The sequence below is a fragment of the Dendropsophus ebraccatus genome, chromosome 3, assembly GCF_027789765.1.
Source record: "Dendropsophus ebraccatus isolate aDenEbr1 chromosome 3, aDenEbr1.pat, whole genome shotgun sequence".
NCBI classification, from domain to species: domain Eukaryota; kingdom Metazoa; phylum Chordata; class Amphibia; order Anura; family Hylidae; genus Dendropsophus; species Dendropsophus ebraccatus.
The window spans coordinates 150,715,033-150,741,673 of NC_091456.1; the positions used below are offsets into that span (position 1 = coordinate 150,715,033).

The 26,641-nt window shown below is 40.8% G+C and overlaps 1 protein-coding gene across 7 annotated transcripts in view; it reads right to left on the reverse strand.

Annotated features, from left to right (window-relative positions):
• The window catches only part of KIAA0825 (KIAA0825 ortholog), a 313,028-nt gene that overhangs the window by 231,450 nt on the left and 54,937 nt on the right, over positions 1 to 26,641 (reverse strand). For all 7 annotated transcript variants that reach the window (XM_069962920.1, XM_069962918.1, XM_069962916.1 and 4 more), the window contains 5 exons: positions 23,247 to 23,329; positions 22,516 to 22,740; positions 21,924 to 22,180; positions 20,931 to 21,081; positions 8,366 to 8,556 (listed from right to left, as the gene is read on the reverse strand). In XM_069962920.1, the coding sequence (XP_069819021.1) occupies positions 8,366 to 8,556; positions 20,931 to 21,081; positions 21,924 to 22,180; positions 22,516 to 22,740; positions 23,247 to 23,329 (907 nt within the window). The remainder of the gene's footprint in view (positions 1 to 8,365; positions 8,557 to 20,930; positions 21,082 to 21,923; positions 22,181 to 22,515; positions 22,741 to 23,246; positions 23,330 to 26,641) is intronic.

Below are 26,641 nucleotides of genomic sequence, written 5' to 3' on the forward strand. Positions count from 1 at the left end.
CTGGGAGACAAATGTGTGTGCAAAATGCACTTCAAGCACAAGTCTACATCTATAATGGCAAATGTTACTTTACTAAGTCCCCAAAGATGTTTTCTTCCTATCACTGTCACTCTAAGCTAAGAGCAGTAAGACGCATAGGTATAGTTAACAGTTTACAGGTTTTTTGTTTTTTATTCATATGGAAATTCAATACCAATATTATGTGGTCTGTTATATACAAATGTCCCAGACAAGTACAATACATGACATCTCACAATAACACCACTTTTCCACGTAAGACTTATCAAATTAATAACACTTGTTACTTTGCTTTCTCCATGTTGTATGCACTGATCCTCGGTAGAAAGCCTTTGTATTTAGTTACTAATAGCTGGAGATAGCGGAGCATTGTTCTCAATGTTTATTGGAGCATAGCACCTGGAAGAAGGGAGATTGGTGTTGGGACCAAGCACTGCACTTTACGATTCCATGTACAATTCACGTGTGCTCCATATGTAGAGCGTAAAGTTACCATTATGCCATATATATCGGTGCCTGCTTAGTTTGTGCAGTGGGGAAATTATAAGGAAACAAGTTAACCAATGGATTGGTAAGCAATGTTTTGCTATTTAAAGGAGTTCTAACCCTTTTTCATGCATGTTTTTAAAGGTCTCATTTAATAGGTAATTTATTAAGTTTTTTATTTTTTTTCATAAAAAATAGAATGCATTTTGTTCAATGTACAAGCACATGTATTATAAGAAGGTATCCTGATTTTGTCAAACATGATCTGGCCACACAAAAAATATATGATTCCTGGCCATTATATACTTTGTTTATGGAAATTGTCACCAGATTTCTGCTCTGCAGTATATATCAGTCATTTTCAGTTGTCCCTGAGATATTCGGTGTGGCCTAGGCTCTAGGATGGCTCCCATACATTGCATACACCCGGAAGAGGTTATCCTGCTCCTATATAAAGTACACGCTAAGATGCAGTAGCAGCATGGAGGACATTACAGAGCAGTCCTGAGCAGTGTAAGCTGTAAATTAAGTACTGGAGTGAGAGCTAATGTTTTAAGCTTTTGTAGTCTCTCTGCAGTCTCTCTCTACTTCTGTCTCTTTTCAGACACTCCCCCTCCTCACCCCTCTGCGCTCCATAGACCTCTATGGACAGGTTTCAATCTGATTCCTCAGTAAGCTCTGTTTAGGGGAGGGAATCTGATATATAGAGAAAAAGAAATTTCCACTGATTACATATACTACCATTTCTTATATTCACTTACATTATGAATTTATGCAAGGTCTGTTGAAGTGACTGCCAATTTAAAATGAACATCTAACTTTAAAAAAAAATATCTACATTTTAAAATCAATATTTAACTTTTAAAACATATTCAGTGCATTCACTTTTTAATTAATTAAAGGGTCTTTCGGCCAAAATAGACTGATGAGCTACCTACAGGATGGCTCAATAGTTGCTGATCAGTGGGGTGTCACAGTGAATGGCACCTGCACGTTTTAACATGAACATAACAGTGAATTCTTGTTGAATCAGTTTGTCTGTATTCATTGTGAAGTGGCGATGAGCTGTTACTGCAGCTTAGCTCATATTAATGTGAACAGGAGCTAAGCTGCATTTACACATCCCCACCAATGTACAATGAATAGACACAAACTGCTTCCTGCACCATTTAAATCAAATCAAATCTGCACCATCAAATCTGCTGCGGATCCTGTACATGTGAACGCACGCCAAAACAGAATTCTAAATGCTCAGCAGAGATAAAGTGAAAAAAAAAAAATCTTGCTGCCTGGACACATTACCAGTGGGGGAGATTTATCAAACATGGTGTAAAGTGAAACTGGCTCAGTTGCCCCTAGCAACCAATCAGATTCCACCTTTCATTTTCCAAAGAGTCTGTGAGGAATGAAAAGTGGAATCTGATTGGTTGCTAGGGGCAACTGAGCCAGTTTCACTTTACACCATGTTTGATAAATCTCCCCCACAGTGTATACAAAGAACTCAATAATAGGTTTAGAAAACCACCTGCAAGTTTTAACATGAACATAACAGTAAAATTTCAGCACATATGGACTATTCTGTATGTTAGTGGCTGCAAACATAAGTAGACATTAAAATTTTTACTGCTATGACTTATATATATATATATAATGATCATGATAATTATTTATGGACATAATTATGAAAATATGGCCTTATTTTAGCCTTAAAAACAATGTGTGAATATACCCTTAAAGTGAGAAAAAACACAGTATAAGAATAACGGGAATTCACACCAGTAATGACACATTGTGTAGAATTGTCATTGTCTCGTAAACAGGCTTTTTTTTTTTTTGTTGTGGATACACCAAGCAGAGCGTGAGAATCAAAGACATGAAATCAGTGGCTTACTCTTATGCTCAATAATCAATTAAAAAAATAGGAGGAAGGAAACATGAAGACCATGACTAGTCACAGCTCAGTGCCATAGTGATGTCCACAAAGCCAATGCAGCTCATAATTTTGAAACTTAAAGCGAGTGTACCAGCAGGAGCAAAGAAGCCGGAGCAAAGAAGCCGATGTCGCTCACCTTTTTTGAACCGCGGCCTGGTTCCTGCGTACAGCGCCATTCTATTCCTGGGCATCGGCTGGGGGTGAAGCACTGGAGATGGCTCGCCCCCAGTGAAAAGACCCCCCCCCTCTATGATGCGGCTCCATTAGAATCAATGGACTGCATCCCACTAGGAGCAGGTTGACCCGCCTCCAGTGCTTCACTCCCAGCTGATGCCTGGGAATAGAACGGCGCTGTACACAGAAACCGGGGCACGGTTAAAAAAAAGGACCGCGGCATCAGCTTCCCCATGCCAGTGCTGCTCTATCCATGTGAAAATCTTAGAACGAATGTACTGATGGTACATTTGCTTTAAACACTTTTTTCAAATCAACTGGTGTCAAAAAGTTACACATATTTGTCATTTATTTTCGTTTTAAAAAACGCAAGTCTTCCAGTACTTATCAGCTGCTGTATGTCCTACAGGAAGTGGTTTATCCTTTCAAGTCTGCCACAGTGCTCTCTGCTGCCACCTCTGACAGGAACTGTCCAGAGTAGTAGCAAACCTCTCCTGCTCTGGACATTTCCTGTCACAGACAGAGGTGGCAGCAGAGATCACAGTTTCGGACTGAACAGAATACACCACTTCCTGTACGGCTAATAACCTGCAATACAATACAGGTAAATGTGGGAATTCACCAAACAACTCCATTTGCCAGTGCAGTAACAGCCGTGCCATGGATCCAATAGATTATCATTGGGCTGCATGTACACAGTTACAGTATGAAGCAGGATTTGTGAATGAGGCTCAGCGGCAGCAGATGCTGTACATGCAGGGATTGAATGAACAGATATATTCTGCAAAAAGGTAAATATTTATTCTGATTTTGTACAAGACTTGGCATCAGATTTCACTCAGCAAATTATATTTGGCACTAGATTTGGCTCAGTAAAACATTTCTGTTCCTACATAAGGGTGTGCATATTAGACTTAATGCCAGGCTCTGCAAGCAGCTGTGTAAAAAAAAGCATGAGTTGTAAAGAGAGGTTTCCATGTGCATTGGTGCCAATTGCTGTCCCCTTTTTCTTCCACCCCTGATAATACTTACTCTTCTAACGTTCTTCATGAACTACAAAATACATTTCTCCCACAATGGTTCCCCTCCTTTCCCCCTCAAAAATTACTTAGTCTGAAGTGACTGTACCCACAATCTGTACACCCCCCCAACCACTTGTACTGTCAGATAGTTGCTTTTAATCCAAGATCTGTCCTGGGGTCCGTTTGGCAGGTGATGTAGTTATTGTCCTAAAAAAACAACTTTTAAACTTGAAGCCCTGTGTCAAATTGCCGTGGCCTAGAGTGTCTATGCCCTAGGCCTGAACCGCCTCTTCGCCCCCTCCTCCCCACTCTCTTCACCATTAGGAATGCCCCCAGGCAGGATTTATCCTAATCATCGCCTGTCTGAACACGGCACATGTGCTGGATTGTTAAGGCACCTGTGCAGTGTTCAGACAAGTGATGAATAGGAGAAATACTGCTCAGGGGCATTACTAATGGTAAAGAGGGCGGGGAGGAGGGACGGAGAGGACAATAACTGCAGCAACTGCCGAACAGACCCAAGGACAGATCTTGGATTAAAAGCAGCTGACGGTACAATCGGTTTGGGGGGTCAGATTGTGGGTACAGAGTCGCTTCAACCCCTTAACTACGCATGACGGCTATACCCATCATGCCGCCGTTAAGGGGGATCAGAGAGGGCTCCCGGCGTGAGCCCTCTCTGCAGCCCACGGTCCCCGGTTGCTATGTGCAGCCAGGGACCGCAGGTCCGATTACCACGGCCAGCTAATTAACTATTCAAATGCAGCTGTCAAAGATGACAGCTGCATCTAAATAGTGACTGTTCACCTGTCCCTGGTGTCTAGTGGGGGATCTCCCCCCTGCGATGCGATGCGATCGCGGACAGGAGATCCGTTGTAATGAGCCAGCCGGAATGACACAGATCCCGGCTTGGCAATCCATTCAGATGGTCTGCAGCAGACCTATATAATAGAGCACCGATCTTATGGATCGGTGCTCTGTTATATAAACAGCATTGATCTCAATGGGAGATCAGTGCTGTGTATCAGTGCTGTGTATATAGAATTTAATTCATGATCCCTCACGGTAAACGGCGTAAGCGCAAAAAAATTCCAAAGTGCAAAATTGCACATTTTTGGTCGCATCAAATCCAGGAAAATTGTAATAAAAAACAATCAAAAAAATCGCATATGCGCAATCAAGGTATCGATAGAAAGTACACATCATATCGCAAAAAATGACATCTCACTAAGCCACATAGACCAAAGAATAAAAGCGTTATAAGCCTGGGAGCGATTTTAAGGAACATTTATTTTCTGTAAAAGGTTTTATTTTTTTCCGAGCCATCAATTAATATAAAAGTTATACATGTTACATATCGTTTTAATCGTACCGACTTGAGGAACATATATAACAAGTGAGTTTTTCCATAGGACACACGGCGTAAAAACAAATTGATCAATCTGGGTTTGGATGTTCAGACTCTGCTAATGACTAGAACTAGCCAGGAGATGTGTGACTGACTGAAGTTGTACTCTCCCAACTCTGTGCCACGTAACTGAGACAGACTGTTTGGGGAGACTCCAACAGCACCAGATGTGGCTAGCAGGGATGCAAGTTGGCAGAACAGTTCCCAATACTTAAATGCCAATAAAGATACAATAGGTGGATTTTCAACTGGATGCCTGTGAACTTTTATTTTCCTACATTCTTAAAGTAACCAAAGTAATCTTAGTTATGCACAGAGATCGAGGAGAGAAATGTTAAGCCTCGCTAGATCGGCGCTCGTTTACTGGGCCTATTACAAGGCCCAATAATTGTTTGGCAAGGGCTGCTTGGACATTGTTAGCAATGTCCATGCAACCCTTGCCCAAACAGTTACTACTTCACCTGTCCACGCTCCCGGTCTTTTCCTGTGCTCTGCTTGCTTCCTGGTCCTGCAGCTTCAGTGCAGCCTGTCTGAGCTGACAGGCCGCTCAGCCAATCACTGGCCAAGTCTCAGACAGGCTGCTGTAAAGCTGCAGCATGCGGCACCAGGACACATACAGAGTGCAAGAGAAAACTGGGAATGTGGACAAGCAAAGTATTAACTGCTTGGACAATTGCCAGCCGTCGGCTGCGCATCAATTTTACACGATTTTAGGTTTGGGCCTGAAGAAATGATCAGCCAATGATCACTTCATCAGCTGGTCATTGTCAGTATTACATGGAGAAAAAATCATCCGAATCGGGTTGATTCAGCAGATTATCGATCCGCGTAACAGGGCCCTTAGGCTAGACAGTCTAGATATGTACCATATTTTCGAACAGAGTGACTAATTAATCGGACTGTCTAGTCTAAGTTTACACTGTCTACCAATTAGGCTACTAATTATTATTTATCTTCCCCATTGTATTCTCCAGAACTGCTCAAAAAGGGTCCCTGGGTACTAGGAATTGTTTGCCCATAAACAGGATACTGAATAAAGAATATATGTACTTACTACTGCCTATACGCAGAATACTGAATACACACTTACTACATTTACAAGATTAGAACGCCTCTCAATTTTTCTATATTTTTTTTTTACATTTTGACACATTCACAAAAGTAAAAATTTGAGTACAGTATTCATGTATAAATGCCAAACTACTGTACAATGTCAACAATTCTTTACCAGATTATACAGCCAGTCAAATTGATTTGAGCAAGTATTTATACTACTATACATATGCCATCCTATTAAAGTAGTACACTTAATCCTTTTCTCTGTCCCCTGACATCCAATATACATTAATCCCAAACCTAATTCTATGTAACCATTTAGACAGTCTGAATGGTATAAATCTGCTAAAGAATTGCTCAACTACAGTACAACATGAAAAATGAACCCGCTAAATCCTCATTAAGTGCAGAATCCTTCTTAAAGATAGTGTGCATTAAAGCAACAGTGTCACCTAGTGCTAACCAGAGTGGAATCCTTATTACCCTGAGGATGTATTTCTGCACTTGTCAGTCATGACTGTCACAAACATACAGCAAGAAGAAGCACAAGCAGGGCGATAGGAGAAACCTAGATTCATACAATACCTAAAAATTCCATAGTAAATTATATCCTCATAACAAAATATGCCTGCAACTATAGTTGTAAAGGTTCAGATTCAGTGTTCTTAGCAACTGATGTTTTAGGTGAAATTACGTATTTAAGGTTAAACTAAGCAATGAGTCCAAATGGCATCTATCCCTGGGTAGGTAGAGAATGTCAATATATGATTACTATACTACACATGTAACAGATTAACCAGTCTCTACTAACAGGAGACATCCCTGATGATTGGAGAATGGATAATGTTGTATCCATCCAAGACAAGTAGAGAAAAAGCCAGTAACTACAGGCCAGTTAATGGAAACTCTTAAAAAAAAACAAAATAACACAACTGACCATCTAAAAAACAGGAAGCTGAGTGTGATGTGCACATTCTATCCAGCTTCCTACTATGCAGAACCTTCCAAAAGAGCTCACCTTGAATATGCCTGGGAGGACATACACAAAGAATAGAAACAACAAAAACCTATAATACAACATAAATATAATAGAGCTGTGTGTGCACTCTGTAGCAGATTTGCGTGTGGGTTTGTAGCAGTGCTGTCTGTGTGTGTGTAGCACAGTTGTGTGTGTGTGTGTGCTGCACAGTTGTGTGTGTGTGTGCAGCACAGTTGTGTGTGTGTGTGTGTGCAGCACAGTTGTGTTTGTGTGCGTGTGTGTGTGTGTGTGTGTGTGTGTGTGTCTAGCAGTGCAATGTATGTATGTTGTATGTGGTAAAGCAGTGTTTGTGGGTGTAGCAGAGCTGTGTATATTTAGGTGTACAGTATGTATGTCAAAGAGAGCTGTGTATGTATTTGTATATACAATAAAGCAGTGTTCCCCAACCTGTGGCTGTCCACTATTGCAAAACTAAAACGCATGCTGGGAGAGGTATTGTTGCAACAGCTAGAGAGCTACAGGTTGGGGAATACTGCAGTAAAGTTATGTAAAAAATATTGGTCTCAGCTCAAAATAATGAACACCCATTACAAGAGACTGTACAGTAATATGGGAGAAAAGGAACAGGATAAACCTTTATGACAGTTTATCACAATGCAGGTAACTAATGCAAGCAACATCCCAAACATAAGCAACTTTGCAGAGAGTCCTGAATAAAAAATCTATTGCCATGTGTCTCCTTGGTAACAGACTACAAATTTTGAGTAGTCTCATCATGCTTTTATACTCAATTTTATCTGTCCCTTAACATTTAGGACGTGTGAAATTATGCTAAATTATGCTTGTGTGAATCTGAAACAAACTAATAGGAGATTTAGAGGCACATTTATCAAGCTCTGTGCAAACTTGAAAAAACTGTGCACTATTTTTCAGTTATCCACCCTGTGCGCCATATGGGCTGAAAGGGTACATAGGGCACAGCCTCCTCATGCACAAAATGTATTAACATTTTCACTCAGGATAAGCCAAAACAGGCTAAAAATCTACGACATGGACCTCTTGATAAATCCAGCAGTGGAATTTAAAATTAGAGCTTCACAAAAAAAAATGCACGTTGCCAAATGTGCCCCTCAGACTTTATCTGCAAATTTTATATTTTTGATGCATTGAACAATACAAAAAACTAAACTAACAATACAAAAAACTAACTTTAAAAAGTATGACTTAACATTACTTGCTTTAATAAGAAAATAATTTTTTTTTTATGACAATACACAGACACATCATACCGTATTTGTGATGCCCGTTTGTAGTTGGGGTGGACCTGGGAGTATCTAAAAGTCAGCAGCGCCAATGTTTGCTCCAGAACTTCAGAAAATATTTTGTGTCCATAGGATGGTGGTACAATAGTCCACAGATCATGGCGGAGGCCACTGCAGAAATAATGCCACATCTGGATGGAAAATGAACAGCGTTCTCCCTTTATAAATAAGAAAAAATAGATGTGTTTAACATAAAAAAAAACCTGTCCACGGCCATCATTGCATTATTATATTAAACGCAGCCTATACAAGCAGAGCAAATACAACAACAGTGATGATGTCATTCAAATCAGAAGTTTACTGTGGTTTTCAATAGACAAATCTTATCTGCTAATATGTCTGTTTTGTGCATGGCGCGCTGAGGATGAAGGTAAGTTTCTGTAGAGTTTGTAGTTATATCCTTTGCTAATCGGGCAGTTTGGAGGACTGGGGGCGGTTGATATTCATCATTAGGGGGGCGGGCAGGACTAACTACAAGTTACATGGAAACTGCGCTGAGGATGAAGGCAAGAAACTTACCGTCATCCTCAGAGCTCCATGCACATAAGGAACATATCAGCAGGTTACATTCTTCTAACCCACTGACAGCATAACTATGCTTAACTGCATAAAAATGGCAGAAATAGATTATCATTATAAATAGCAACAAATGGTACCATTGAAAAAATTACAGAAACTCAGTGAAAAATAAATGTTAAGTGAAGAATACATAAAAAGATGGCTTTAGAAATGTGCCAAAGTAAAAAAAAAATTTATTTATTTATTTATTTATTTTTTACAATTTACAACTATATAAATGCTATATACAGTCTGCTGTATACATTTAACATTATTTATAGAGATGAGCGAACCGGGTTCGAGTCCATCCAAACCCAAACGTGCGGCATTTGATTAGCTGGGGCTGCTGAACTTGGATAAAGCTCTAAGGTTGTCTGGAAAACATGGATACAGCCAATGACTATATCCATAATTTCCACATAGCCTTAGGGCTTTATCCAACTTCAGCAGCCAACGCTAATCAAATGCCAAAAGTTCTGGTTCGGATGGACTCGAGCATGCTCCAGGTGCGCTCATCTCTAATTATTTATACCAAACGTTGAACAGCGTAAAGTATATACTGGTGTAATTGCTATTTTTTTTTATAAAAAAAAAATTAAGACAAGTTCATCAATAAGTTAGAGGTACAAAAACTTTTTACCAACAATAAAAAATTACTAGTCCCACAAAAGATCAGGATTCCTCATATGGCAACAGAGAGTGAAAGGAAAAAAAAAAGTATGGCTCTTGGAATGCGATAATAAGAGTTATGTTTTAAAAGCCAAGATAGGCCATGTTCTGAATAAGTTTAAGAGACTCTGGACAGAGATGCCAGACAGAATGATATATCACTTACATTGTTCTGTGCAGCTGATCCAGAGATATCATTCTGAATAACATGGACAATAAGTAGTCCTCTCCATTATGTGCATGAGCCCAGTAGCCCTGGATATTCATAAGAAGCAGAAAACTCCGCCCACCAGCTGCTGATTGTTAGTTATCTATCCATGCTGTGTATAGGCAGTCAACTGTCAATCAGCAGCTGGAGGGCGAGGGAGGGGTGTGACAAGAATCCTATTCTCCTGCATATTAGAAGAATGGTTGAACAAAATGATGTCAGTAACACACCGATCTGTTCAGCATTTCTGTCCCTAGTTTATGCTACTCTCATTTAAGGCAGCCTAAACCTAGTGACAAATTCCCTTTAACAAGAAGACTCTTCTTCTTATAATTTCCTGTTGCACATAACAGGTCAGCACTGAAAGCCACCTAGAACAACAAAAAGTCTTGCATCTACCATTAGGGAAGTCACTGGAAAAATCCACACATACAAACTGATATGCAAATTTGTATTTTCATGTATTGTCAACAGGTACGACCCGCAACATACCTGCAGCATATGAACTCCACTGTTAGTTTTTCCAATGGGGCTGTCAGACAGCATGTCCTAAACAACCTATGGCAGCTAAGTCTTCAGCTCAAAGTAAACTTACCCCTGAGCAAAGGGATGGGAGACATGGCATGACTTTAAGCCTATTTTTGACTCATATTAGTCATACAATGGGTTTTCCAATATGATCTTTGACAGGACGGTCTGGCCTTTATTGGTGCTTTCATTTCCCAGTCTGCCTCAGATGTATGGAAGCTGTAATCTGACTGGTTGCTATGTATCTACTCTCGCTTTCCTTCCACAGGTTATTATAAATCTCTCCTAATGTCTCAGTTTCTTTCTCTCCGCAGCATTCAGATGTTACATGTACGTGAATGGGGTTTGAAAGAAATCTCATTTACAGCTTGAGTTTGCAGGCAAAGTAGGTTATAAATCTTGCTCCTTTTTCTCTTTCTTTTTGCTCAGAGACCTCTGCATCTCCGCACTTACGCTGACAGCCTTGCCATAGACTTAAATAGGACTCTAATATACATGCACCGTCACTAATGCAAATTCTGATATGTCTCTAGCATTGCTTATTTGTCAGATAAAAAGCTGCACATGACAGGTAGACTGGGATTCCTCTCTATGTAGGAATTTTTCAAGCATTATTTGAAGTAAAAGGTTTTAAAGCATTGATCCCTGTTATAAAATGAACAATGGTAAATCCCTGCAGTGCAGTAACTAACTGGTTGGCACTGTTGCCTTGCAGCGCTGGTGTCCTGGGTTGAAATTAAACCTAAGGCATCATAAGAATAGGACACTAGCAATTTGGTTTGCACCCTCATAAGGCTGGCCTCACACTGCCTTAAAATATCTGAAAAACGCCAATAAAAACGGCATGGAATTTAGCTTTCTTTTGCAAAAACGCCAGTGGTCAGATGTTAGTTGGAAGTCCATGGAAGTTTATGATATGCCTTACACACATAGGGGGAGATTTATCAAAGGTTGTAAAATTTAGACCGGTGCAAACTGCCCACAGCAACCAATCACAGCTCCTCTTTCCTTTCACCAGAGCTGGAGGCTGAGCTGTGATTGGTTGCTGTGGGTAGTTTGCACCAGTCTAAATTTTACACCCTTTGATAAATCTCCCCCATGGTGTTTTTTTGGTGTGGCATTTTTGAGGCTCTGTGGCAGTTTTGTCAAAACCCAGCATGCTGAGGCAGGGCCGCTTTAACCAAAGGGCATATGGGGCACATGCACCGGGCCCACTGGTTAAAGTCACATGACAGGGGCCCCCCTGAGCAGGACCCTATTTGCCACTTATCTCATCCGCTGCCTGCCGCTTATGGATGCACTGGTGGGTGTGTGTGTGTGTGTGTGGGGTTAATCTTACTGTGGCGCTGTATCTGTCGGTTATGGGGTGCTACTCCCTATTCAGCTCACTTAAAGGGGTAGTGCGGCGGTAAACAATTATTCACAGAATAACACACATTAGAAAGTTATACAACTTTGTAATGTATGTTATGTCTGTGAATCGCCCCCTTCCCGTGTCCCACCACCCCCACCCAAGTACCTGGAAGTGTGGTGCATTATACATACCTGATCTGTGTCGTGCCCGTCCGCCATCTTGTGCCAAGACCTCCATCTTCGGGAGGCCGGCCGAATCGCTGCCGCCGTCCCTGATGCCGGCCCCCCTCTGCCGCGTCATAACTGTGCTCAGCTGCGATTGGCTGAGCACAGTTATGCTCAGCCAATTGCGGCTGAGCAGCTGATGACGCGGCCGCGTCATCAGCCGTTTAGCCGCGATTGGCTGAGCACAGTGATGCTCAGCCAATCGCGGCTGAGCATCTGATGACGCTGCAAAGGGCGGCCGGCACTAGGGATGGTCGGAGCGGTTCGTCAGTCCGTCCAAAGATGACATCTTGGCACAAGATGGCGGGCGCGACACGGATCAGGTATGTATAATGCACCACACTTCCGGGTACACGTGCGGGGGTGGTGGGACACGGGAAGGGGGCGATTCACAGACATAACATACATTACAAAGTTGTATAAATTTGTAATGTGAGTTATTCTGTGAATAATTTTTTAGCGCTGCACTACCCCTTTAATTCGGTGTAGTAACTCGGAGGCTGCACAGCCAAAACTGCAGCCTCCTTCTTTCCATTAGTGAAGCAGCAGAGCTCAAGTTCTCTTACTCCACCAATGAGGGAAGGATCTGTGAGTCAGGACTGCCCACCATTCGGCCACAGATGAACTGTCCCCTCCTCCTGCTGGACTGACTGCGTCCCACTAAAGAGGTAAGGACCGCCTGAGCCCAGCATAGGTGAGAAGACCTGTGGGGAAGGGGGTTGATTTGCCAAAAATCTAAAAAGCTTAAGTGCTTTTACCAGGGCCGCATCTGCCTCTCCCCCTCTCCCTGTACCATACAACTGCCGCCGCAGGGGCCTGGTGTGCTGTGGGCTTCTTGCTGGTTGAAGACCCATTGCATGCAGCTATCTGCTTACCTGGTTGTTGTCTCCCCCCACCTCCCAGCAAGTGCTGCTGATAAGAGGGTCGGACATGCTCCAGGTCAGAGGCTGCAGAAGAACATTAGCACTAATAAGACTGTATTCTCTCTTTCTGCTACCTCTGGGCAGTTGGTAACAGGCTACTATGTGACTGTATGTATCACTTTCGGTTTGGCCATGTGCTTTGAAGGCTAGCCCCAGTACCTCTCTCCTGTTATCATCCAGCTTTCCCTGATCACAGAATGACAGATAAGCTAAGTGATACCATGTCTGCTTCACCTTCCCCCTATCTTTATAACTAGATGGGTATACCATTCAAGAGCCTGGAAAAGATGAAGTTGTAATGTCTATGGCTTTAGCTACCTGTCAGATGGCAGCCTGTATCACCTGTAGGTGATGAAGTGGGACCCAAGCTTTTATAGTTCGTCACCATTTCAACTTCTCGTCCTTTATAGGTTATCTTCCTTGTCCTCCCCCCATGCCATGAGAGGTGATCAACTATAAAGCATGGGTAAAGGGGATGCTGGTCACAGCTTTTATATTTTTATGTGTGCTGTGTATACACTGCTGGTATATATGTATGTGTGCTGTGTATACACTGCTGGTATATATGTATGTGTGCTGTGTATACACTGCTGGTATATATGTATGTGTGCTGTGTATACACTGCTGGTATATATGTATGTGTGCTGTGTATACACTGCTGGTATATATGTATGTGTGCTGTGTATACACTGCTGGTATATATACTGTGTATGCCCTCCCTGGATCCCAACCACTCGCTCTTTTAAGATTGTAGATGCAGTGCAGATGAACCACAGGTTGACTTAACCACTTGAATGCTTTACTGAACAGTTCTTAAAGAGACAGTAAAGATCACCCATAAAGTGCAGAAACACATCATATTGCGTTTTTAACATAAGTGCAATGTGGGAACATAGCGTAACACTCACCCCTCTATGCTTCTGGGGTTCTGGGGACTTCAGCATTCAAAGTGCCTAAATGTAACTGCACTCTGTTATAGGATCTGTAGTGATAGGGGTCATGGTGTGGCGGTATTATGTAATGGTAGCATTGGTGAAATCTTTCTGTTTTGTTCAGGCAGTTTTGGGGCAATATGTAATCTCTGTATGGTGAATATAGTGTTATAAGATAACTACTGTATGTACTCGGGCTCTTAATACAGTGTGGGGGCACTTTCTGGATAATATACTGTTTGTGGAGTACAGATTCTGGAAACGCTGGGTTCGGGGGTGGGGTGAGGGGTATGGAGTGCCGAAAGGAGGGGGGCCCACTGTTAAGGCCTTTGCACCGGGCCCACAAGTGTATTAAAACGGCCCTGTGCTGAGGGTGTGGCTTTTTTTTTTTTTGCAAACTGTGCTGTTTTTTTTCACATAGACTTCAATGGAAATGTTCTGGTTGTCTCAAAAAGATCATTGCTTATGGCGTTTTTTTTCCCCCCTGGCATTTTTGTCACCTTTTGTGGTCCAGCAGCTAGGTCATGTGAAGGCAGAGGAAAACCACAAAAAAGATAATTCGCACATAAAGTCAAAAACAATAGAAAAAAAATGCAACAAAAACACCAGACAAAAAGTGTGTGTGAGGGGATTCTTAGGCTATGTTCACACACCAACTTTTTTTGGCCATTTAATGGTTGTCTTTTAGGATGGCAATTATTTTGAGTCCAAATAAAGGCCAATATATCATAAAGTATGTGATCATAGCAGAAGTGAGTAAAATCGTTGGAATTGACATGTCAATTCTTTAAATGAAGAGTGACAGAAAAGGAGACGCACAAGCTATCCCATAGACACACTATGGGACACCGAGGGCCCTATTACACGGAACGATTATCGTTCGAAAAATCGCTATATTGTTCTAATTTAAACGATAATCGTTCTGTGTAATTGCTGGCAACGATCGAAAAAACGTTCGTATGTCTTTGATCGTTGAATTAGATCTGAACCTAAAATTATCGTAAATTATTCGCTAATCGTTTGCTGTAATTCCACATTCGTGCCGCATTTTTTCACTAATCGTTCAGTGTAATAGCACATTGTTCATTGTTTTTCTAGGATCAAAAGGAATAAACGATCATAGTAACGATCGCAATAACGACCACAGTAACGATCGTAACTAACGACTATCGTTCTGTGTAATATGGTGAACTATTTCAGGTTAACGATAAACAATCTCGTTTGTGATCATTTATCATTAGTCGAAAAAAAAATCGATCCGTGTAATAGGACCCTGAGGCTGGAGGGATTATGCGGTGGAGAGCTGCGCCGCAGAATGCCGCCAATTTTATGTGTGAACATACTGTACCCTATGTGTGAACATACCCTAAGAGTGCAAACCATTTTGACCAAAATACCTGCTACAGTATGTGCATACTACAAGAGATACATAGTTTTATTCCAGAAAAGAACAATATATCTTTAAACAGCAGAACTACCACTTATCACTAAAACTAACTTTTGTCATGTCAACAGCCAAGTCAAAAGATATTGACCAGAGCCGGTCTGCTGAGACTCGCTCTGATCAGGGGATATAGCCAGTGAACGATCGCTGCAGTGCGATCCTCTCCCCGGCCAGCCCTGCATTTAGTTAATAATTCTTATAGACTTCTATGGGGGAATATTGACAGATGGTGGGCCGGCTGGGAACTGGATTGCGCTGCTGCAATCTTTCAGTAATCTGAACCTTTGTGCCATGTTAATGTTATAAGGAATGACATACAAGGGGTCCAAGAGTCACAAGTGGCCGCCAAGCCACTGGTTGTAGTGCCTGTACTTGGTTTATGTATTCTGAAAACATAACAACTCCTTATAGGCATTCCCATTATCCAGCCATTTCTCTACCAGTAATCTATTCTTGCTTCATTGTGCATTTCCAGCTCTTTCCTAATTTTATTGTCTCTGATTTATTAAACTCCAGGTTACGGAAGTTGTTCGGTTTCTTATCTTTTGCATCTTGAGCCTCGTAAAAGAATAAGGGAAAGCTAACAAGATAACGGAGCACAACTGTTAAGCATGACCCGATGACGCCTTTTTAACAGAAACATTATTTGAGTTGTTCAGGCAACCACATTTGTGTAGATTCATTAGCATTACTAATGGACTTTTATGAACTTCTTCCAGTGTATTATGAAAGGGCAGAGGAATAAAATTAACCACACAACTCCACTCCCATAAATATGCATTCATGTGAGAGCATAGGCCATGGAACATTTTTAAGATGTGTCAAGACGTTTCACCTATTACATGCACTAAAACTGATTTTTATGACTTTATGAGGAATTGGCAGATGTTCTAATAGATTAAGATGACCTCATTTCTTCCTGACCAGATCAGAAGATTAGTGTAATTTCCGGGACTTCTTAAATAAAATCAGCCCATGCTATTATGCTGAGAATAATGCATTCTAATATGAACAGAGATTCATCAATATAGATTTTATTCAGTGCTAGGTTTACTCAGCAGCTCATGATCAAACATGCAAAGCCTATTACCGAGGTAGTTATTTCCTTACAATTTATCCATCTCAGACTGCTTATGAAATTTGTTCGGTTACATTATGTCAGGTCACAGTGACCTGCATTCATTATAAGACATGTGGTTTCCAGGTCCTGCACAACTATATAGAGTCAGCCGTGCATATCATTAATTACACATGTGGCCATGAATTTGCCTTGTGTTTTCTTTAAATCTACACGTCATTATTACTGATGGTCTGCTATTCTCTCACAACTGCTTAATGACCATATGTTATTCAGTGCATTGCAGAATGCAGCCAAACTGTGCTGAACACTGATCAAAACCGTCACCTGAACAGATTCGGTTACCAAATCAATACAGCCCATAAGTGAAGAAAATGCATTGTTTATTTTATGTCTTTCTTTGCGTAAAAAGTATTCGTGGCAAAGATTTAATACATGAAAAGTAATGCAAAACATTAGATCTCTTTCTTAGGTATGAAGGCTATACACCAGGTAACGAGCCTTAAAGGAGAAGTACGTCGATATTTAAAAATTTCCATGAGGCAGAGGCAGGGAGGAACACAATAAAAAAGCTTAACTTATCTCTCCCTGCGCCTATGAAGTGCTGTCTCATGGCTCCGGGACCCCCAGTTCCAGTGACATCATGACCCGGCTGATGGATTGCCTGCTCAGCCAATCAGTGACTGAGACAGGACACTGCTGCAATCACTGATTGGCTCATGAGGCATTTTCCCCTGAGTCATGGTGACATTGGAATCCGGGGGAAAATTAGCTCCGTCCAGAATCCTGGAGGATGTGAGGAGGCAGATCAGGGGCACAGGGAGAGGTAAGTAACACTTGTTTATTATTTTCCACCCTGACCCTGCCTGCTGCCAAATTAAAAATTTCACCGGACTTCTTTAACTCCTAGACGACCCATGACGTACAGTTACGTCATGGATGTCTGTCACCAGACGACACTGCATACCTATACACTATAGGTCTCTAAGAAGCTATGAAGAATGCATCAGAGCGGAGCGGATTTAATACAATTTTTGTAATGTTTACTACCCCTTTTAATAGATAGATACTTCTAAACTGCTGATAGTTTCCCTTTAAATGTAGGAGGAGTAAAATTCTCTGCACATCTGTTGCAGAATCTGCACAAATGGATTTTGCTGCAGATTTGGACAACCCGGCCTCAGACTAAATCATTCTGGTGTTTATATCTAATACAAACCTGCTGATAACGTGAAAACTGGGTAAAGTTTTTTTTTTTTTAATACTTTTTAAAATTCCGAACAAACCTTGGTTCATACTGTTCAGGACTTGATGATTTATACTGATGTAAAGTGCGATGGATTAATATATCTTACCTGATAATAACCATATAAACCTTTGTTTATTAGATTGTATTGATGTTTTTACTATGATCACTTGTCTACGCTCATTCACTTCTTTTGACCTTTTTGTTATTCTAAACTACTTTCTCTCAGCAAACATCTGCTCTTTTTGTAAGCTAGTACAACATAAACAGATGTGAGGTTTTACTTTGCTTGTACACCAGGAAACTAACATCTGGGCTTTATCACATAAAACTCCAAAATATTATCTTTACACAGGCAATTATTTATCCTTTTGACTAAAGCAAAGCTACGGTAATTGCAGGAAGGGACCTCGTTGAACAAAATCATTTGGGAATGGAGTTAGATCAGTGTTCTTAGACGGTAAAGACTACGCAATCCAGGCAATAGCTTTTTGATGCTAACTAATTTGTTCACTTGTCCAAATGCGAATAACAAAGCAAAACAACTCACTGATGTCATATAGTTTAGAAAACCACACTAAGTGGTGAAGCCAGGGAGCTATTTATAATATATAGCATGTCCAAAGGTGAGGGTTCAAGTGCGAAAAGTGGTGACTCCTAACTGGTGAGAATACACCTGACACCAAAGCCTTATCTGCCATTAGGCTAAATGAGTTTATTGCTTCAGGCAACAGAATGCTGGCATGTTCCATGGATTGGCCGTAAATCATACTGTCTGCTACATGCCGCTGACTTCATTGACCCTAAGAAAAGCCAGCTGGACTCAGACGTAGAATGCCAGGACTAAGAGCGCAAACACTTTGCTGGTATTGTTAAGTGCTTCAGACAGAAAAAGTGATGCCACCCCTTTAAGGCTGGGTTCACACTACGTATATTTCAGTCAGTATTGTGGTCCTCATATTGCAACCAAAACCAGGAGTGTATTAAAAACACAGAAAGGCTCTGTCCACACAATGTTGAAATTGAGTGGATGGCCGCCATATAACAGTAAATAACGGCCATTATTTCAATACAACAGCCGTTGTTTTAAAATAACAGCAAATATTTGCCATTAAATGGCGGCCATCCACTCAATTTCAACATTGTGTGAACAGAGCCTTTCTGTGTTTTTAATACACTCCTGGTTTTGGTTGCAATATGAGGACCACAATACTGACTGAAATATACGTAGTGTGAACCCAGCCTTAAGGTGTGATAATATGACCATGAAAAAGCTCATTATGAGGAGCCAAAACTCATTGGCCCAGATTTACCTATTTATCTCCGCATGAATTGTGGCTAAAAAAAAAAAAAAGTGGCGCACAGGACGCTATGTTCACACATCGTCAAAAATATTGAAAAGGCGGCCGATTTTCATATAAAAAAAAAAAACGTCAGTTTTTGTCGTGATTTAACTGACTGCAATGGCAATGCATTGAAGTCAATAGGAAGACAGGCGTCCAATGCACACAATGCATTGAATAACGGACGTTTTCACTGCGGACGTCAAAATAATGAACATGATCATTATTTTTGGACGTCTTTTGCAAACAGAGGACGTTTTTTATTAGTTGTTCACACACAGTTTTTCTTTTTTCACCGTTCATTCTCCATTTTTACTATTAAATTCAATGGACTTTACAATTAAGTCGCACCCAAAGGGCAATTATTAATCCCAAACTAGTATAATGTGCAAACACCAGTCATTACACTAAGGGGAGGCCAGGCAGCTAAATGACGTCCATTATTTTAGACTCCACGCGTATCGTCACTTCAAAATGGTGACTTCGTCAACGGCCCTGACAAAGTCACCATTTTGGAGTGACGATAAGCGTAGGGTTCTGTCTGGAGCAGCCCATTGGGATCCTGGGTGATATCTGTTTGATACTATGTGATATTTCATGCTGCTGTTCGGATGGATGATACCTATTTCCTGGTATCCTAGGGGGATTTATCATTTAGTTATTTGAGGGTAGGATTGTTACATTATTGGTGATTTGTTGTTTTTGGAGGTTTTTCAGTATTATTAGCACTGCAATTCTTTACTTATGACATATTTATTGCTATTTTTGCACAAGACACTTTATTAAGAGGAAATAGGAAGTGGCATTCATTCCCAGCAGCAAGGGATTAGATACATTTTCATATTTATGGTTGTGTGTATCTTGGTTGAAAACACTGGTAGCATCCCTTATCCCTGTTTTAAATAATATAAGTGATTATCATCGCTCATGACTATGAATTACTATATTGATTATATGATGCATGAAGTCAGCAGTCACCTGGGGTCATGGTAGTCGTGCACAGGTGCCAATGTTGATGGCATTGGGCTAAGAGTAGTGCACAGGTGCAATAAGACTAGTGGTCGAACACAGGGCTCTAATAGATCACTGTGACATCAATGAATTATTAGTTAGACTTGTACATTGATGGATATCATAGGCAACTGGGATAAAATAACGGCCAAAGGAGCTCTGATTTTAGGAGTTGGCCGCTGTGTACAAACACTGGTCAAACACTGGTTACTTACCTATAGTGAAATATTAACAGTAAACTCTGTATAAAGAAACAATGGAAAGATGAGCCTTGCTCTATTAAACTCATGGACTGGAATTTACATTATAGAAATACTAACTGAATAGGAAGGGGTTGTAGCAAAGGAAAGATGGCGATGCATGCATGCAGTTCTCTCTGGTTTGGCTGTCTTATAACAATAGTTCATGTGCAGCCACCTCTCCTATAATCTATAGACATATATATGCCTCAAAGTCAGGAGATAAGTATCTGTCTATAGAAACAGCATGTCTTTTGGGAGTGGCAGGGCTGTAGGAGAGCTTAAGGCCCTATTCCACGGAACTTTTTCGAAAGATTATCGTTCATAAAATCGCTCAAACGACCGCTCGTTAACGATATTCATTCTGTGGAATAAATGTAAACGAGCGAACGACAACAGCGAAATCGTCGTTGAGTCGTTCACTATTTTTTCAACATGTCGAAAGAAAATCGTTGGTCTTTCAACAATAATTCGCTAATCTTTTCGTTGAATAAAAAATCTTTCAGTCGTTCTTGAAATGTCTACCTACATATCCCCACGTTTTAAACGACCATGTAACGATGTAACGACCGCAAAAAATCGTTACACTACAGATATCGTTCACGTTCCCACACGTATTATGTGTTATCGTTCACTTAAAAAAATCGTTAAGTGCTCGTTAACGAGCGGTCGTTGGGAGCGAGTCTATGAACGATAATCGTTCCGTGAAATAGGGCTATTACATTCTGAATTCCCTTTAACTGTAATACATAGAATGTTTTCTTTACACTCCCACCTCATAAAAAGCTTTGTTGTCGTCCCAGTGGTGACTCTCTGCGTCCAGGAAAAGGCTTGTAGCACAGACGTTGACACAGTAATTTGTCACCTGAATCTGGAGATCGCGGATAAATTCCTGATATCGCTGGACAACTGCTAGAAACAATGGTCTACGGGAAAAGAGATGATGATCAAGAAGAGGATTACTGAGCGGGTGAGAGAAACGCGGTAATAACGTCATACATGTGCTCTGCATTATAACCTATCACCGTGAACCTTTTCCAAAGATTGCAAAATGAGAATCAGCCAAGGCAGTGAATTTGTTTGGCACTTAAAGGGGCTGTTGATGTCAGTATGAGGTGACATCCAGTGTAATATTATTACAGATTGCTTCACGTTAACACAACTCGCAGCAGTGGACAACGTTTTTAATATTACTGCCAGGTTACAAAGGATTTTGTCAAATAAACTGCTCTCCCAATACAGAACTGATGTTGTATGACACTATGTATGGCTGCTAATATTTCATAGGGAGTAGGGCCAACACATCAGTGCCTGCAATGGACACAGTTCTAGTCCATGTTCACACAACGTACAATTTTTATTAAAAACAATGGCCGCTGCAATGATATGCATTGAAGTCAATGAAACAACCGCCGTTGTTTTCACAATGCATTGAACAACAGCTGTTGTCTAGTACTCAAAACAACAGCCATTGATCAATGCATTGTGTGCAAACAACGGCCATTGTTTCATTGACTTTTATGCATATCATTGCAGTATAAAAAGAACGGCTGTTGTTTTAATGGAAAACCATGGCCGTTCTTTTCAAAAATAGTACGTTGTGTGAATATAGCCCTAGAGTATTCACGGTAAATAGTTTTGAAGAAATTGCTAATTGTCTTCTAACATGAATTGTAGATGTCTACACTGATCCGGAGAGGATATGAGAAAGGCCATGACTCCGTTCTCCCTAACATGGACTTACTCTAGTATGACAGGTCATACATACCTCTTACACATCTGCACATTATAGCGTGATGCATGATACAAGACGTGGGCGGCAGAGGACAGGGCAACCAGGGCTGTCTTTATAGGAGCTTTGCCTGGGACTTGTGAACTCCACTCTTCTAGTTTAGAAAGGATCGAAGATGCAGCTTTGCTAAATACATCTACAAAGCAAGTCCTTATGCCCTGCAGTGAATCAGCTGAGCACGCCAAAGCCAGTGGGAACAGGTTGTCAAATTCTTCCATGATGTCAAAGCAAAACTGGGGGTAAGGATATTTATGTCATTGTTGATATATAAGTGCTACAATATATGTTATGGTTGTACGTCTAACACAATAGGCATGTGAAAGCGATGATGCCAAATGTAACATTGACCTTTATTGACGACAGATGGACCTTAGATAGTCACGAGGATTATTTCCCAATATATAAGGCTGATGAACACTACAAGACACATTGTGAAAACCCCCTTTTCTGCCACAACAACTGAGTGTATGCTTTTATATGGTCTTATTGTTATCTATGATAATAGATTATGAAGAAAAATTCACATTTGCTTTACTAACTACCCTCGTTTATTTGTTCCAGATCTTACCTTTGCAACTTTTTTTGGCTTTTGCTTTTCTAAGATGGATCCATAGTGCTCATAGGTATTGGAAATGTAGGCAAGGTCCATTTGGGACCTTCCTGAAGGAAATAGTTCTGTATGATCAGACTGCAGAAGAGAAGTGGTCGCCATCTCCAATTCACTGCTTATGCTATGCAACAGGGAATTAGACAGTTCTTTAAGGTTGTCCCGCCAACTAAATTTCAAGGTGGGCTATAATACAAATGGTACACATTAGATGAAGGATAAACTCAATGGACAAAGGTCATTCAGAACCCCATTCTGATCACATGAAAATTCCCCTTATGTGCTGTCCTACTCTACAGCTGAATTGTTCTACATTAGATTATATATAAAGTCGTTCCCAAATTTATACCAACCAACCCTATTTAAAAGCAACTATACAACCAACCACAGGATTGCTTCTGGATTAGAAATAGTAAAAATGAAGTTCCACTTTAAAAATCCCATACACATATAATGCCTCTTCCTATAGATAGACAACCCCAAAACGTCTTTTTGTATTCCAGAACCTATTAGGTTATATGGACAAGTCCCAGAGTCCAGAGGAATAACATCCCAATAAATAAGAGGCTACTGGCATAGAAGTTTTTGGGCTGTGTATTATTGAAGTCTATGGCTGATCACTAAATAGTCACGTTTTCTACTAATGTGATCATATCCATCTCTGGATGTCTACAGTATATTATCCATCTCACCATTTCTTTCATCAGCAAGGAACTCTCATCCAAGATAATGTTTTCTCTAGCAGTGTCTTCATTGGAATCCATCCTACGACTCCCTAAACACAAAAATAGATGAATAGATAGATAAGAGATATTGCAGCTGTAGTAATTCTGTAGAGTACTTATATTATTAAAGTACCATCAGTTACTTTCGCTTTAGATGTTGCACATGAATAGAATGGCGCCAGTACAGGGAAGCCGGAGCCGCGGTCCTTTATTTTGAACCGTGGTCCAGTTCCCGTGCACGACACCAGTCTATTACCAAGCACGGGCCCGGGCTAAAGCACTGGAATTGGGCCGGCCCACCCCAAGTGGAAGGAAACCACCTCCTTTCTGTGATGTGGCTCCATTGAAATCAATAGAGCCGCGTCATAGGAGAGCAGGGGGTTCTTCCCACTGGGGGCGGACCGACCCACCTCCAGTGCTTCAGCCCAGGCCCGCGCTTTGTAATAGACCAGTGTTGTGCACAGGAATCGGGTCACGTGGCATCAGCTTTCCCGCTTTGGTGCCGTTCTATTCATGTGCAACACCTAAAGCGAATATACCTTATGGTACATTTGCTTTAAGGATTTAATTCATAGTTTACATCTGCATTTCTGCCTTTCTGTTCATTTGAAGCTGGCGGTATTGGATCCATTACATGAAGCACACCAATGGTACTTGGTGGACCCCACAGACTCGGATGGGATCTGTCATGATTCCATTATAGTGCTCACCATTTTGTGGCCCCCTATCAGAGCCTCCAAACAATATGCAGAGTCTGAATGATGTATGTTATACTATGTTGTGGCATACATTTTTATCCATTTGTATTTCTATTATTAAGCAGAGGCTATTGTCCTTATCACCAGACTGACATCTGTAGACGTGCTGAAATTTCAGTAATAACCTATACTGATAAAATTATTTCTAAAAATAAGTCATATAGGATTCAGCCATCACGTGTCCCCGCAGCCCCCTACTTCTAGCAGCCTTCTGATCACACCTACTATGGCAGCTAACACAAATAGAAAACTTCTAATCCCTTATCAAATCCTTAGTGAAAATTTAAGATGCTGGCAGGCAAGAAGTACCTGGATTTTTATCTCTCCAAGCAGTATGAGATTATTCTCAAAATTCATTTGTAGGACAAAGATACAGAGACCTTTCTGTCTTGACAATGTGAAAGCAGCAATAACACTTTTTTCCCCTTTTTCTTATCATTAGAGGTTATCTCTTGGGAAGCAATTGCCTTCTTAACAGGTTCTTTTAATCCAACCTCAGTGGAGACCTTTATTAAGTTTTTAAAGAACACTGAAAGCTCTAAACAGGCAATATGACTGCCATGATTCTATATTCTCTGTTCATTTGTGATGACTTTTTACAATAGGAAAATGTTACCACTGATAAAAGGGCAAAGGGAGCAAGGCTGCCTCCGCCTGTCCCATAGTACCTCTTGGGAGAAAAAAAAAATCTTCTATTATATAACAATTCCTTTCACCTAAGAAAGATTAGGAAAAGCAGGCTCTAGTTAAAACATCCTGCCTACATTTTCTGTTATAAAACAAGATAAAGGTGAACATACGTCTTTACTTTAACGTCTAGAACAATGAATTACAAAAATGAACAAAAAAATCTATTGTTCACATTTATTCATATCACAAAAGTAAAAACTGTTTTTCGTGATCGCTTTTGACATTTTATATCTCTTTCCCAGTCGTGATCCCCCAAACTCGTTATTTGATGTCTAATATAAAAGTTTAATATCCCAACAATGCTGTTTAAAGTCTATTCTGATCTATATAACACATGGGTTGGCATACCAAATAATGCTTCAGATTACAAGACCAAAATGAAACAAATTCCACATTTCCTAGAGGGTTATCTGACTTATTGACGATTAAAGTGGTTATCCAGCCACTTTTATTTCGGTGGGGGTGCTAAATAAAAAGAAAAAAAAAAGTCTTGTTTATCTACTCAAGTCCCCCGTGGCTGCTGGTTCCCCACTTGTCACTCTTCAAACTACTTCCAAGATGGACACATTTTGTCAGGAACTGCCTTGGTTAGACAATTACTGGCCAAAGAACTGTAGGTGGTCAATTTCTGCTGATACAATTCTGTATTGAAGTAGGAGGTAGCATAACAATCTGGGAAATGGATAATGTCACCCCAGCAGCGGGAGGTGGATATGATAATAATTTGAGGGTGGAGAATTATTAAAACCAGCCCACAGCAATCAAGAAGAGTTGAGCTAACATTTATAACACAAGCCACTGGGTGAAGCAAAACATTAACCTCAATGGCTGCAATACTTTTCCTTTTTCACCTAAAGCTGACCGTTTGCTAAAATTTCATCAAAAATATTTAAAATGACATATTCCTGTTCTCCTGTATGACTCTATCATGCCTTAATATACACCACTTAAGATTTGTAATCTATTTGTAGGTAGTGGGAGCACCAGGGGGATAGCCATTTAAAAGAAAAAGTATAGCCCCCTTCAACAGGCTTCGCTGCTATATGCAACGTCCTTGGGAAGCATAGCTATGTATTAGCGCCACCCCAAACACATCTCTGCACTAGGCCAATCACTACTATTGCCCAATCAGTGGTAACCTATAGATATAATAATACAGGACCTTACTCCTACTCAAAAGACACAAGCCAATGAGGATGCATTTCATCAAAATGTTGAATTTAGTATTGCAGTACAAAAAAAGCTCTATTCCCTAGGTCTTTTGATCTAAGGGATGTGTAATTAAGTGGCTAATATTGGACCCCTTTCCTCCAACTAAGAGGATTTTAAAAGTATTTGAATTCCATAAAAGGCCATCCTCTCTCTGTGGGTCTGGTATTAGTTACACCCCCTACATCCATGACCAAAACACACATAGCAAAGTTATTGCATAGTGGTAGTGTAGCATAACCTAAGTTGTGGGCAGTATTAGGTAGAGATGATCGAACAGGGCCGAGGTTCAGGTTTGTTCGAACTTGAACCATCTGCATTTGACTCCTGCTGCCTTCCCGTTCCGTGGAGAAGGTGCAGACAGCCCGAGTACCGCCTGGAAAACAGGGATACCGCCTATTACCTAGGCTGTATCCCCGTTTCCCAGGCGTTACTTGGTCTGTCTCCACCTTCCCCGCGGAACAGGAAGGCAGCGGGAGTCAAATGCAGATGGTTCGGGTTCATACAAACCTGAACCTCGGCCCTGTTCGATCATCTCTAGTATTAGGTTGAGTTTGCATAACTGTTGGATGTTTCAAAACAACAGACACCTTACTGAAACTCAATGGACTCCACTAGAAGTCAGTATTGTTCATTAGGTGGTAGTGGTATCCATCATACAACATATCTGAGACTGCATATGAACAGAGCCTATTTAATAGAGAA